The sequence below is a fragment of the Solanum pennellii genome, chromosome 1, assembly GCF_001406875.1.
Source record: "Solanum pennellii chromosome 1, SPENNV200".
NCBI lineage: Eukaryota > Viridiplantae > Streptophyta > Magnoliopsida > Solanales > Solanaceae > Solanum > Solanum pennellii.
This window is the reverse complement of record NC_028637.1, coordinates 86,435,492-86,451,967: the sequence shown is the minus strand read 5'-3', so window position 1 is coordinate 86,451,967 and position 16,476 is coordinate 86,435,492. Positions and strand designations below refer to the sequence as shown.

Here is a 16,476-nt window from a genome sequence, read left to right as displayed (position 1 = left end):
GAACCAGCAATACTGCTGAAGCAAAAGCCTTTCTCTTTGGCCTGAAATGGCGTATTGCAATAAATTGTAATTGGCAACGGTGGATGAAATTCGAGAATTGTTTCTCAGACACAACATTCAGATCAATCATTGCTTTAGGAAAGCCAACAGAGTGCCGGACAAACTTGCTTCTTATAGTCATCTAATTAACACTGCCATAGTTCTTACCGACACATCCAAAAAGCTGCCACCACATGTTAAGGGACTCCTCAACTTAGATAAATGGCAATTTCCATCCTTCAGCATTAAAAAAAGAAAGTCTTCCCTGATTTACTATGACCCTCCTTGAGAAGTCTTTTTGCTAGTTGCCATTTTTGTGCAACTTTTTTGACCATTATTACTGTAACTTTCGAGAAGACAAGGTCTGTCCCTCCTTCCCCAATTGTAATTGTTTCTCAGTGGCAATGATAGATATAAAATTTCAATTAAAGAAAAAGACATTCATCAAAATAACTTTATTTAGTTTCATTTGTAAGAACACATAATTCCCTTGAGAGGTTTTACTAAAATAACAAAAAATTCCTAGATAGATGCAAATGTCATCCCGATCAATTTATTAGATTGAATAAAAAGAAAGACAACTAAACAACGTAGTTCTTAATTTTGTGTATAATCGTCATGTTACTATTTGAAACTAGAGGTTGAGAGATTATTGGTGGTGTTAATGAACCTTGAATGGAGCAAAAACTCCCAAGTGTTCAAAGCGAAAAGTGAACTAAAAGGAAAATCTTAGGCCGACAACTATCATAAATGTCTAATACAGTTTTGCACCACTGAGGTTCGATTAATCGAAGTTTAATACTTAAAAAAAGATGTTATGATCAACGCATCAATGAATATTCAACATTGATTCTAAGCATTTAGAGATATTATCATGACCCAAACTTATACCCTAAACGTGACTGACACTCGAGAATCATTGAATCATTGTTGACCCTCAAGTGAACCATCATCTCGGTTGACTACAAGCGAAAGAATAACTCAAACAAACATAAGCATCAAACAGTTCACTTAATCTCAAAAGCTGAATATACTTTGTATAAAACTAAAGGGAATTATAAACTAAACGTTATTCTAACATCAACATAAATCACAAAAAAATGCATATAATATATGAAGTCGGTAAAGTGTTATGAATAATATTTTTTTACAAAAAAAAAGGAGGGGGGGGGAGGGGGAGTAAACATATTGCACATTGTGGGAATTATAACAAAATAGTTGAATGTTCATTACATAGAGACTTGAAAATTATTAATAATTAGATGATCCAATTTGAGGTGGACCTGGTGGGCCAGAAAATGTGATAGGGATATTGGGTGGATTAGGGCCCAATGGTCCTTGTGGTGGGCTTGGATAAGGATCCCTAGGACCTACTTCCCAACCTGATCTGCCAACACCATCTTCCAGGATCCAACAGCAGCATAGAAAGTAGAAACTGCCACACACACAAAATATATATATATATTATTTGCAATCTATGTTTTGTGAGTTAGTTAAAACAATAAACTATGAATTATAATATATATGTTGGAAATGACACCAACATTATCCAGATCTTTAAGGACCCTTGTTGTGATTAAGAAACGCAGATATATATTGTCTGAAAATAATTGTATCATTCAATAATACATACATCTAAAGAAAAGACAGATAACATTAACCCAGGGCCACAGCCTGTTCTTAATGGATAAAATTGAATAGTTAGGTAAATTTATATTATTTAATTACTCATCATAGCTATATTTTATTATGATTATCTCTCGTGATTAGCAATATACATTAATTACGTAAACTGACTTCGAGCTTGCAATTAGTCACGTTTGTATATGTATAATTCGCCAAAATATACAAACACATAAGTATAATATACAATTATTTAACCGATATACATATACAATTCACCTCTCTCCCACTCTGTGCCCTCTCTCACTTGCCTCTCCCAGTCTCGCTCGTCTCTCTCCTCCCTCTCCAAATCTTGCTCGCCTCTCCCTCCTTCCTCTCCAAATCTCGCTCCTCATATTTACAAATACATTTCTATAATATAAAATTATTTAATCGATATGTCTATACAATTTATCTCTTCTACTTTTTGCCCTATATCGCTTTCCTCTCTTCCAGTCTCGCTCACTTCTTTTCTCCCTAAAAAATGTAGAGATGAAACTATAGCAATAAAAAATAGAAAGAAGATGATGATTACCAAGAGGAGAGAGCAAGACACATATTAGAAAAGTATCGACGAACAAAACCAAAGCCAAAAGGAGGTCCTCTATGATAGTGAGGACCAGACGTGCTAGGAATATCTGGATTTGGTGCATACATGATATGATCTCAATGTTACTTGCTACAATTTTTTTAGACTTTTGAACAAAAAAAAACACCTATTAGCAAAATAATAAATGAAATGAGCCAATTATTATAACAACAAATATATTGAGACAATTTTGTCTTCTTGTGTACATGTTAAGCTAAGAGGATGTGTCTTTATTATTGGATAAAATGATTTTATCCTAGAAATTAAGAAAGCGGTGGCTATTTGGTGCATATACATGCTTGTTCCAAGTGTATTGCTCTAATGCATGTACACGTAACAAGTGTTAGACCATCTATTCAGAGACGGAGCTAGATGGAGTTTAAAAATTCAAATGAATTCATTATTTTTTTCTATAGATTCTGTATTCGTATTAGATAATTAAATAAATATAGTTATATATTATTAATTTATAAACTCCTAATAATATTGACTGACAACTTAGTGGTAAGAAAAGGATATTGAAAACTTTTTTCACACTAATATTGTGGATTCGAATCCTCCATTTTTTAATATAATTACTTATTTGTAAGATTACATTGAATATGTTATAATTATTTATTTAATTTAGGAAAATTATACGGTTAAGCAAACTTATATTATTTAATTAGTCATCATAACTATAGTTTGTTATAGTTATCACTCGTGACTAACATTAACTACTAATTACATGGACTGACTTCGAATTTCTATAATTCGTCACGTTTGATTCGCAACTAACAATTCTTTTTTTCATTTGTACTTTGTATACGATGATTAGTATTTGTATATAGCGATGATTTCCTTTGATTTTTCAATTTTATCACTATATACATTCAATTTTTTTTTCCGTAACTTTTTAAAGTTTGTACAAACATATAACTGTCAAATTTCATAAAATATTATTTGTATAACTGTTTAAAGTTTATATGTTTATTTTTGTATCAATTCGTTATTTCGATTTTTATTATATTTGTATAATTTTCCAAACTTTGTATCACTCAATTATATAAAAACACGTGAATTATACAAATATACCCACGAATTATGTAAATATAATATTGTCCTCTCTCGCCCGCCTTTCTTTTCCCTTCCAATCTCACTCTTCGCTCTCCTTCCTATAACATACCGCTATGGAATGCAATTAGCAATTTATAAGTATAAAACGTAATTAAACTATTTTTAAGTGAATATATGAAGAAGAAAAAATTATTTTACATATATCAACTAAAAAAAGTAAAATTTTATTACAAAATTTGACTTTTAACTTTGAACTTGTTGAGACAATAATAAAATTGACTATTGGTTTGAATTGCGTTACTCTCAAACAGATAAAATATTCCTTACCAAAAACATTTTCATACTTAAAAGCAAACCCTTTAACTAAAAAATATGTTAAACTTCGTATTTAATCGAAAACTTTTTAACATATCCTCTTTTTTTCTCTATATTTATGAGTGTTCCTATTTCTAAGTTAAAGATTAGAAAATTTTTTCTTATTTTTGATGTTATGACCTCCTATAAAATTAGAAAAAATTGGCTTAGCGTTCAAAATTATAAACAAAAGTGAAAATAATCCGCAATTCATTCCCTATTTTAAGGTAATAAAAAAACATTTCTCACCAAAAACCTTTTCATACTCACCAAATCGTTTAAATAATTTTTTATTTTTTTTATAAAAAAAAGACCTTAACCATTTCACCATATTTAACATAGGCTTGCCTCTATGGACTGGAAGGCTTTTCTTTGTCATCTTCACTTGTCACCAATTTTATTTGCATCTCTCTTAATAAAAAATAAGATTAATTAAATTATTTTTAATTATTTTTTTATCTCACTTTAAAACCATTTTTTCATCATATTAATCCTTCTCTACGTTTACTACGAAGGATAAAGATAAAAATAAAAGAAAATAATTAATTTTATCTTAAGTTTTAAAAATATCAATTATTAATTTTAATAAACATGAAAAAACAAATTAGATTAGAGCGAGTACTCCTACAAACTGACTGTATAATCATGCGATTTGAAATTATGATATAAAATAACGAGATAAAGTCAAAGTTTTGTTTGGACATCAATTTGATTTTTTTATCTAGTATATTTTTTCATAAACATAAAAATTTCATAAGTTATAAACTATTAGAATTACCCAATTTTTATATAATCTTACCAAATAAGCATAAATTTATAAAATCGCATAATACACTATCACAAACAGATTCTTAAAAAAATAATATTTATTGATCAAGTTTTAATTCAATAAAAAATAAAATAAAGTACAAGTTTTGAACTGTGGTGTACCAATCTTTAATATAATTTTCTTGCGTTGAAGACGAATCAACACTGTTACTTTGAGCTATTTGTTAGCCAATTTGGTTAGTAAATGTATCTAATAAAAAATAATGAATTTGATAAATATAAATAGTAAAGTATAAATGGATTTGAGTAATAATATATTCTATGTTAGTGAGATTAATATAAAATATAAATGGTTTAAAAAGTAATGATATGAATTGAGCGTTGTTTTTACAATATAAACTTATGAATCAATTTTTGTATTTGAAAAATAAATAATGATTTAAAATTTCCAAATATTGTTTGGAGAATTTAAAATTTCATCTCAAAATATGAAATCACAAAATAAAATCACATGTTCATATGTTAGATTTCGTCTTATAATTTTATATTGCGATTTCGTATCGCCAAAAGTCTACTAAATACATATGCATATTAGTTGACTATTATTGTCGAGGTTTGAGACCAATACAATTACATATTGTATATTAGGAGTAGTAATTACGATTTTAAATAGTCCACTCCTAGGGGTAATTACACACCTTTTAAGAAAGCAAGAAAAAACCAATACCATATCTTTATGTATCCTCTGATCTTTCATCAGATTGATTTTTTGTCCACTAAACACACACTCTTTTATCTTATTTATTGCTAGTATTTGTCCACCATTCCAAGGTGATCAACAATTAAATAAGTACTTGTAAAAGAAATTATTTGGTTACTGTTGAACACTAACCAAAGATCAGAGTGTTCAACAGTAAGCAGCAGCAAAGCACTGATACTATGAATATGAGGACTATTCAAGAGATTCATCAATGAGAAGCTATGCAAGGGAGATTGAGGACTTGGCTGAATAACCACAACTACAATCCTTAACACAAGTATGGCTCTAGCTGATGTAACAGGGAACTACTTGTTTTGAGTGGCTACTGCTGTTTGGGGCCTTATGTCCAAGTGATTTAGTTTTTTTTGCTTACATGCACTTCTTAACTCTTCAGTCTTCACTTTGATGATAAATTTCTCCATTCTGGAGCTTTTCGATTATGTTGCGACACATTGAGCCTTCTATAAGTTCCAAAACAATTTAGTCACCAACTTAGGCTATGTGCCTCTTGATCAGTCATTGACTCGAGGGACAAGTGCACAGATAGCAAATTTTGGGACCTCTATATATAAGGTATGATGCAAGTTTAACTACTTCAGATAAGTTTTGGGGAAAAAAAAAAGATCTGTTCAAGTATAGAGCTTGCAAGCAGAACATAAGACATCATTGTAATTTACTACTCATAACAGGCAAAAGTAAAAGGAAAGAACAGATGTAGATTGTTTATTAGGATTTTCATTGATCTAAACAGAGTCTGCTAATATGAAGGAAGTAAAAATTTACATGTACAATGGTGAAAAGATTCTCATTATCCAAAAGAATACAAAAAGGAGGATACTAGGATTTAAAAAAAATGCATTTTACCTCTCTATGCTGTTGAGAAGTTTCTTACTTACCGTATAGGACAAATAATCTGCAAGCTTTGGCAGCTCCCTTCAAGTATACCAATTGTTGAATCACATCATTCTTTCGACTTTACATGCTTTCCTTTCCTTTCTTGTTAGAATCCTTCTTTGATGGTTTCGTCTTTCTTCTTGGAGCACCACCCATGGCAGGTTCCACCAATGGGCCTGACCATGTTTGGATCGGTTCTTTGGAATATGAGAAGTTCATGGAAGTGAAAGGGACTTCTGAGGGTTCGTAGGCTGGATCGATGTGATGTGAAGAACCCAATGTATAACCTAAAGTTCCATCCTGGTGTGGTGGAGGAAACTTTTCACTCTTGCTCTTCGCATTTGCTTGTGTAATTAGACGCCGCCTCTGTATAGAACAATAGTCAGATAAACAAGCTTGACAGAATATACTAAAGAAATGAAATGGAGGATTGTTCATTTCCATAATGAATTGGTGGATGAACAAGAAACAGAACTTAAAGGCCCTGATGTACTCTATTCCCCGCTTTCAAATTTATGTAACATCCTCTATTTCCCAACGCCCAAAAAATGTTAGAAACCATACCACCAATAATACTATTTATTACAACTCATAAATAATCATATTCAAACTTCAATGCAATGTTTTCCAAAATTGAAAAGCTATTTCAGAAAACATCACATAAATTCGATGGCATACAAGTTTTAAAATGTTAATTTGACTTGGGAGCACTATTTATTAAAGTGTGTATGCCATCAAACACTATCATATAAATTATAATGCAAGGAGTACTAGTTCCAGATGTTGCAACGTCAAATAAGCATTGATTAGACTAAAATGGAATTAGAGGAAAAGAGTGTATATAATATATTACTAATAGGAAAAGCAAGGGGTAGTTTTGACAATCATGACATGAGCAGACAACCACCTACTCCAGCTGCAAATAATTGAAAAGCAATATCTTGTACTGTTTGTATTTTGGAATGTAATTAGCCCAATGCAAAGATAACAATGAGTTGGAGAATTGTAGACCTCAGAATCTCAACAGTTTTCTAATCTCCTTGCAATATAACTATAACATGGCAACACAGAGTAGAACTATTTAATCCTGGGTAAGAAATAGACTGAAAGCTGAAAATATGACCATCATCGTATTAGTATCTTTGTTCTGTTAGGTTCACGTGGGAACTGCTCCTACAGGTTCACATTATGCATATGCAATTTTACAAGCATTGGATGGTAAAATATAAGAATTAATAAGCTTCTTAAATGACATACATCAATATTAACTTGCAGCTCCGCGTTGGCTTCAGGAGCAGGGATTGCCCTAACTGCTCGATCACGGTGGCGATTTCTCCTTGCACCATCAGCATTGGCTTTGCCAGTAGCCCTTTGCCTATTTAGCAAGTATTTCAGGAAAAAAAAGTTTAGGAGAAAAATGACAAAGTGCATATCAACATGAATTCAGATAGAAGATAATGAAGTTCTCCTACTTAATAACCACTAAAATATGCCATAATTCAGAAGACTGATTCAAGCATTTATTAGAAAAACTGATTCTTTAACAGGTCCTGACTATAAAGGGGAATTTATATAAGATACAAATAATTTTGAGCAAATACTGATGAAGTATATGGGCATCTGAACAAGAATGGTGTATGTTATCAACAAAAGGATCATAGGACTTTCTTTTGGTAAGCTACAAAATAATCATAAACTTCAATATGAAAACATGAATGTGAAGTGTGATTATAAAAATAAAAAAAGGAATCCCGATAACTAGACCTTCGAGCATCTTCATCTCGCCGTTTAGCATCCATTTCTTTGCTGGGTGGATATTTGGGAAGGATGGAAGGTTCACAAGCATAAGGTTTGGTAGTAAAGAACTGCACAGCAATAAACGGAACATATGGTGACAATACTTCAAAATATTTCATAATTAATTTCAGGAAATTGTATTCCATCAAATGCTCCACATGCATTCTTGTGTTACAAAGACAGGTCAATTGTTTCGACCGCATGTAACAATCAATGAAGGACCAACCAGTATATGCTTTGGAAATACATGTCAGTTATATAGCACTACACGAGGATTGACGTAAAAGAAATAAAATTGATTTGTAGATATTAGGCAAATCAAGTTCTTTATCTAATGTATACAGATAGTCATTTCATTATGGCCATGTGATGCAATATTTGAAACCAAATCATCAGATTTCTCCACATAATTCTCTTAAAAGGAAAAAGGGAAGAAAGAGTGTGTGCTATAATTAATGAAGGGATAATAGCTCTTCTTCAATTAACTGATTTTGATCCTTGTGACAAATGACTCAAAACATTTAACCTTTGATTAATCAAAATGTGTGCCTTTGGTCTCTCTATGTATTTAGAAGTACATTACCCTGAAATATGAAGTAACAATACAAGTTTAGCATAACACATAGGTAATTAAATAGTAAAACGGTTAATACTTGGGAAAATTATACTATTCACAAATTAAAAGTACACATTTCAAGTTAATTGAAGGGTTAAAAATACTTTGGCAGATATCACAAGAACTAAATTAGGATTTACCAATAACTGAGGAACCAAAATAGCTATTAATTCATTAATAAATGCAGAAGAACATTTTCTTATTAATACAGATGAAGAGATTGAGGAACAAGTTCACATGAAAGCAAAAAAGAGTCAAAAAACAAAGACTTCATCACTAAAACAGTTAGCCAAGTAAGTTGCCTCCAAAGTAAAATTGTTAAAGTAATAAAATAGATATGAACATCTTACTGTACTATGTAATGCAGCTGTAGCTGTCTGACGCTCAGCTGGATCAATGGCCAGAAGAGTCTCAATCAATGGCAATGATGAAGGTGGGAAATCTTTAAAGGTCTCAGCGATACATCTTCTGTATGATTGCTGAGGTTTGAATATAGTTGCATGTGGAAGCCTTGACTTTTTCCAATACTCTTCTGACGGAGATCCGCATAGCTTGAAGATCTTGTGGAGCTGCTCAACCTGAGTATTATTGCAGTGTAAATCCTAAAGTCGTGGAGCTCACAGCTAAAATCCAGTTCATAAGAAGAGAATGAGTTTAAAGTTACAAACATATTGATAAATAAAGAATTCATAAGTTTTTGGATTATTTTTTTATTCATGATCCTCCCACCACTCCCAGTCAGGTGGGAAGGAGGATTTGCATATCAAAAAGGCACAAACATAGGCATTTAAGCTAAAGCTGGAGCAACACCATATCAGGACCAGGATTTGCGGGAAGGAGGATTTGCATATCAGGATATTCTTTTTCAAGGATTTTAGTCCTCTGGTTTGTAGTCCTGCCACTCCTTCGAGATAAAGCCACATAAAAGTTTAAGCCCAAGAAGCTATTCTCTATCCTAGATCAAGATGTATGTCCCCATGTCTCAGTCTGACTCGAAGATAAGCACAACGTTCAGTATTTCATGCTCTGACTGCTTGGATTTCGGAGGAGAGAACCTACTAGAAACAGCATATACAATTAATCTGAACCAAAATCTTTCATCTCTTAACATACATTTCTTATCATGCTAAAGAAAGTTTTTAGTAGTTCACTGAATCTTGATTCAATCAAATAAAGCTACATCTTTCACGAATTATCTGAAAGGATGTCTCATGAGCAGCATAAAAAAATTATTTCATATTAAGGGGGGGATTTCATGTCGACAGAAATTAGCCAAATGCAAAAAATGGAAATATCGATATGTCTCATGAGATTTGTATGGACGATAAGTTCATTTAATTTCCCTGTATCATAGTTGAAGGGAAAAAGCTTCTCTTTTTAACTAACAGATGCACAAGCAAACAAATAATTTGATGCAACAAACAAGCAAGGGAAAAACGGTAATCTTTTCTCTTATATCACGCAAGACCTGTCCCTGTCAGATTGTTTTGACCAACAAATTTCAATACCATACCTCTGTACGACCAGGCATAATGGGCTTCCCAGCTAATAACTCAGCTAAAATACAACCAGCACTCCAGAGGTCCACACCAACACCATAGTCTGTGGCCCCAAGAAGAAGCTCTGGGGGTCTGTACCATAAAGTAACCACGCGACTAGTCATAGGCTGCTTTTTATTGGGATCGAAGACAGAAGCCAAACCAAAATCTGCAATCTTCAGAACTCCCCCACTGTCAATTAGAAGATTTGATCCTTTTATATCACGATGCAACACACGACGGTTGTGACAGTGTTCAAGCCCTGATAATAGTTGATGCATGTAACATTTAACCTACAAATAATGATCAAGAAATAATGTAAACAACTCGGAACCAAACAATTACAGTTATAACTCAAAAGGCAACTAATATAACCCAACCTGAGCCTCTGTGAACTTGACTCCAGGGCTTGCAGCTAGTCCAGCTAAATCATGATCCATATAATCAAACACAAGGTACAAACTACAAGACATCCTTGACGTAACCAATCCTTGCAATGTAATAACATTTGGATGATCCAAGCGGCGCAAAATCAAGATCTCTCTTGCCATAAACTTCACACTCTCTGGCTCCAAATTATCAAATCTAACCTTCTTTAATGCAACGATGTTCCCCGTGAGATTATCTCTAGCTTTATACACATTGCTATAAGTACCTTGCCCAATCTAATACAACATATAAATGACAATGAATAAGATATTAATCAATCTACAAAACAAAAAACTAGTAACTAACAAATGAAGTGAACATTTTGCTTGCCTTAGCCAGCTTCTCAAATGCATCCGCCCTTCGTGGAATCCATCCATTGATAGCCTCTCCAGCTACCTCAGAGAGCCAGGATGGCCATCCAGCCGCTACTTGCTCGCCGTGCACATTCTTAGGTGGATTGCTCAACCTTGGATTAGGTTTAGACCTTCTCCTCTCACCCCTAGGCCGTGCATTGTCATCCTTCTTCTGATCTCTACCATTCTGAACTTCACCAACATCACTGCCTCCTCCTCTTCCTTCACCGCCGCCATCCACCTTATTTACAGTTCCAACTTTCTCTCTCCTCCCAGATTGTGCTGCCAAATCTCTATCTTCCCCATTTTCTCTCCTCCTTCCAACTACAACCTCCCCACTAGGCGTCTCAGAAGATGAAATCTCTTTGCCAAAAACACAACCCATCCTTGTACAATCTTAACCTTCATTTCTCATCAGACTTAACAGTCTTTTCCCTCATTCAAAATCCCCACACACATGCAATATCCTCAAAAAATGCAAACTTTACAAGAAAAACAATCAAATGGAACAAGATTAAGCTTAAAAATATGAACTTTACAGCAGTTAACTAAGCAAAAGAAACAAATGGGGCTGCAAACCAGAAAGAATCAAAGCAAACTAAGTAATAGTTCTTCAAAAATGCAAGTAAAAAAAGAAAAAAGAAACAAGAATCTGAGATAGAGCAAATTAAAGCAAGATTTAGGGAAATGGGGTTGTTAGATAATAGTAATCTGAGAAAGGCCTAATTGAAGAACCCTAGATTTTGTGCCCAAGAAAGTAGAAGCACTAATGATTTTGAGTTTAGCCCACCATTTATGGCGGTCAAAAATGGAGTTTGTAAAATTGAGAAAAAGGCAAAAAATAGAGAGTGAGTAAATGTAATGGTAGTAGCTTTATTGCACTTCTTTTGTGGGATTGAAGATCCAAACATATATTAAAGTTTCAAATTAATAGTCCCACATTTCCACCATACCAAATATAAATAAAATTAATATTTTCTTTTAAATTAATGCTCCTGTTTCAACATAAATATTAGTACGTCAGTAGCTTAATATATAACAATATAAATTAAATTGAGTAACAAACTCAAAATATGAAAGAACAAAAAGTCAATATTTTACCTCATCCATTAAATATAAAGCATAATTTTATGTGTACTACTTATTGTTCATAATTATGGTTAATAATCAAATCAAATCGTAATTCGAACTAAATCGATAAAAAAAAATTGATAATTAATTTAGTTTGATTAGGTTTTTTAAATTTTGAAAACTGATACTATTTAGTTTGATTTTGGTTTTATTAAAAATCAACCGCAAAAGTAATCAAATCGAACCGATAAATTAGATATATAAATGTAATTATTTATATGTTATTCATAACTAAATTAAAAATATTATGTTAAATTTTAATTAATTTAAAGCTTTAACTTTACCATTCACTTTAGCTCAAGTATAACAACCTCAAATCCAAGTCTATCAAAATTCATTTTAGTCTTTACCTACTGTACTTCACATAAATAGTCATACTTTTATCTTAAATAAATCACTTTGTTCATGTAATGATAACTCTAATATTGTTTAATTGCTTGGCTGAACCAACATTAGCTTTTCTATAGATTATTCATGTACTTGGTGTTTGTGTCTATCGAGACAGTACGTCCGTAAAAAAAATTATTACTTTCAAACCGAAGAAACTAGAAAAACTAAACCAAACTGAATCAAAACGACAATAACCAAACCGATGGTTATTTTTTCGTTTGGTTTGATTTGGTTTTAGAAATTTGAAAAAACGACTAGATTGGTTTGGTTTTGATTTTAATCAATAACCGATCCAAACCGAACCACGAACACTCTTATTATGACACTATCATATGTATATAGTGAGATAAGAGATTGATTAAATAAATTTTAGCTATCCAATTAATGCTCGTTTTATGTGATATATTTTATTTTTTGAGAGTTAAATAGTTTAAAGTTGACCTTGACAAATAATTTACACATGAAATTTTTAATTTTTTTGAAATGAAATTTATGTATTTGTAAATAGTGATGGTAAATGGGCGGTTTGGGTCAAATGTGGACGGGTCAAAAATTCAAACCGCTCATATTTGATATAGGTAAAAATGAATTGAGTAACAAATGAGTTGGGTAAAATACTAGTTTACCCATATTTACCCATGTTTTCATGAGTAAGTAGTACTCCACTTGAGAATTCAACATGGAGAAAATATTCTAATCATTTTTTAGATGAAAAATATTGAAAATGTTTCATTTAGTTTTATCGTATCACAAAAGTAAAAAAAAAACATATAACTTTTAATATAAATAAAATTATTTATAACAACATGATTAATGCATTTTGAGCAATGTTAATATTTATATAATTATAATTGACAAAATAAATGCACATTTAAAATATATACTGTGAAGGACCATAGACTTTACCTTTTCAATTATAGTGAAAAATAATCAGTTCTATATAAGAACATAAAAAGCAAGATAAATTACACTATTTTTAATGATATCAGGGTAGTCCAAATGCCTAGGCCACTAAAGTCATCGCTTAAGCACCATATTTTTTGGGGGCCTCATTTTTAGAAGACAATTACTTATCTATGTTATTTTTTTAAAAAAATTATATGCACTGAGTGCTATAATTTCTACTAAGAAAATTGAATATGAGATGAATATAAACCTGAATTTCGTAAAAAAATAATTTGATAAAAATATGAATAACGAAGTCATAAAGTGTCTTGAAGAATCTTTTAGAGCTGATTACTTTATATATGTAGAGAACATCAAATTATTTTTCATTTCAAAATAGATTTATGTCAATTGAAGCATATGAAAAAAATTGATTTCTTGTTTAATGGTAAAATATTGAGTCTAGATGATGGAAATTTTTTAAAATATTGTGGTTAACTTTAAACTTTCTTTGACACGTAATAGTTATTTTGATATTGATGGTTTAGATTTATTTTTTGAATTAGAATTGTTAAGAGAAATAATACAAGTAGAAGATAATGATCTAATGAAAATACTCAATCAAATAAAAAAACTTGATTCTTTTTTAAATATACATATCGCTTATAGAATAATGTTAACAATTCGTGTAACCGTTGCCCCACCTGGAAGAAGTTATTTCGAAACTAAAATTGATTGAATCTTCTTTAAGATCAACGTTGTCTCAACCTTAAGAGAGATCGAATGAATTAGCTATTATCATTTGAAAAGGAATTATTAAAACAAATCGATTATAAAACAATAGTTAATAATTTTATTGTTTGCATTTAAAATAGCTAGAAAAGAACATTCAAATAAAAGTATATATGATAAAAAAAAAAATATATTAAGGCTCCTCTCTTAAATTTCGCTTTAGGCCCCAATATTTTTGGAGTCGGCCCTGAGTGAGATCATGAATTTATAATGAATAAAAGTTAGAAGTTAAACTCATTTGACTAATGCATATTTTAATCATAGTTTACCTATATTTTTATGCGTTGAATATGAGTCAATCCATATTTTACCCATATAAAAAATCGCTCACCTAACCCGTTAAAATATAGACAGTTTATCAAAATATGGATTCATTTTATCTGATACTATTTATAAACTATGTAAAAAGTATTATAAGTCATAATAATTAATAATTTAAAATATTAAAAAATATATGAAATTTAATTTAAAATTAGATTATACAACCAAAAAGAAACAGCTAAATGACCTTTTTTCTGCGTCTTGAGTGGCTGCAGGTCAAAAAGCACCTTCCTATTTTTTCCTCCCTCCTATTAAACTTTCACTTGCTTTTTTTTTTTTTTTCAATTTATTTGACGTGAAATTATTAATATTTTATGTATAAAAAATATTGTAGTATCAGAGAATAAAAGTTCAAAGAATGATTAAAAGAATTTGTATGATGTGATATTATTTAGTGTGTCAGTTTAAAAAAGAATGATTTTTTTTATTTTAGTTTGTTTTTAAAATATGATTTTTTTATAATATTTTTATTTTAATTTTCTACTTGATATTTTTAACATGTTTAAAGTCACAAAATAAAAGGATAGTTTTGTACATTTCACATAACTTTAATTTAAGATCATAAAATTTAAAAGTCTTCTTTATTTTCTTAAATTTTGTATCAAGTCAAACCAGGTTATTCTTTTTATAACGGAGGGAGTACCTTTTTTATTCTTATGCTCTACAAATTTTAAGATTTTTTAATTAGTTAAATACATGTTAAACCATCTTTAATAAATAATTTTACTCGTATTGATACAATATTTTCCAGATATTATATGAGTGATTAGATCCTACATGTTTGATACATTATTATTCCTCAATTACCTTAATTAATTGTCTCTTTTTTTCCTTGTACTTTCCTTCTTTTGTGATAATCATTTTCCCCTCTATATCGAATGGAGAAAATATGGAACGATTTTTAAAAAATTTAACCAAAAATTAAAATGAATATAAAAGGGTTAAAAATTTGGAAACTGGTTTACATGCTATGTACCAAATATTTTATTCACTGATTTTATGAAATACTAAGATAATAGTAAAAAATAAAATTATACAAGAATTATATGGGTCATACTCTCCTTTTTCTTTGGTTGAAAAGTTAGAGATTAATAAATAATTTTTTCAAGAAGATACTTATTAAACTACGCTAAGAAACCTTAAGACAACTAACATATTCGAACACAATCATTACCATTTTCTTATTTTATACTTCGAGAATAATTGGTAAAAGTGATTGTTTAGCATGATTTGTTGTAAAAGTTCTTGTATTTAGCTCCTTAATCACTTTTGAGCTTTCGTTTAGACATGTATTATGAAATTACGACTTCAAAGTTTTAGTTTGTAGGTATGAATGATATGATTCACGAGGTGATCACACGGGTATTGAATAAGTTCTAAAGAATTGAAAGTTGAGAAGTTCGATCAAAATAAATATTTTAGGTTAATGAGTTCAAATCAAATTCTAAAATATTTGTTAGGTACAGAGGGTGATTTATGACTTAGTTGAATGATTGGTGCAGATCCCGGTGTGTTGAGGAATGGTTTGAGCCTTTGATTAAATTTTTGAATTTCAAGAAAGTTAAGTTTGATCATGGTCAACTTTTAGTCAAGATGACTTCACATGAGTGATTTGATGAATCAAACAATCTGAAATATGTTTTTAGCCAATTTGCATATTTGGTTTGTTTTCGTGCGATTTCGGATGAATCCTATGTATCTACTCGAAAATAATTATTTGAACTATGCAACAACTAAATTTTTGTTCAGGTGCAATTGATGTTCTTCTTTTTTTTTTTTGCATTTGTGATGGCCAAGTTGTTGACTATTAATTGCCTTGAGTTTCTTATCATAAGTAAATTAAGTTTTCATTTTAGAAAAATGTTTAGGATTGACTTGTCATATTCTAGTAGGAAAAGATTTATGACTCTATAATAATAGTTTATTCCTTCTAACTTAATCAACATTTATAATGTAGTCATAAGGGATTTGAGAGTTATGGTTAAAGGGGGAATTTGTGGGACACAAGTGATACGATATCACTTGTGTGAACCTCTTTATATACCGAGTGAATTGGTTGAGTTTATTTCTCTCTATATTTTGTACTCTCATATTTATATAGT

The 16,476-nt window shown here is 30.7% G+C and overlaps 2 protein-coding genes across 2 annotated transcripts; both read right to left on the bottom strand.

Moving 5' to 3' along the window:
• Positions 1-1,129: 1,129 nt before the first annotated feature.
• LOC107030881 lies at positions 1,130-2,403 on the bottom strand. Its single transcript, XM_015232104.2, has 2 exons — positions 2,237-2,403; positions 1,130-1,474 (listed from the first exon to the last, which is right to left on the bottom strand). The coding sequence occupies exons 1-2, from the start codon at positions 2,356-2,358 to the stop codon at positions 1,291-1,293; spliced, it is 306 nt and encodes a 101-aa protein (XP_015087590.1). The 5' UTR covers positions 2,359-2,403; the 3' UTR covers positions 1,130-1,290.
• Positions 2,404-5,943: 3,540 nt separating this feature from the next.
• On the bottom strand, positions 5,944-11,750 carry LOC107007970 (probable serine/threonine-protein kinase At1g54610). Its single transcript, XM_015206834.2, has 7 exons — positions 10,833-11,750; positions 10,454-10,738; positions 10,049-10,366; positions 8,886-9,113; positions 7,887-7,987; positions 7,380-7,497; positions 5,944-6,488 (listed from the first exon to the last, which is right to left on the bottom strand). Exons 1-7 carry the CDS (start codon positions 11,238-11,240, stop codon positions 6,204-6,206), a joined length of 1,743 nt encoding a protein of 580 aa, XP_015062320.1. The 5' UTR covers positions 11,241-11,750; the 3' UTR covers positions 5,944-6,203.
• Between the last annotated feature and the right edge of the window lie 4,726 nt (positions 11,751-16,476).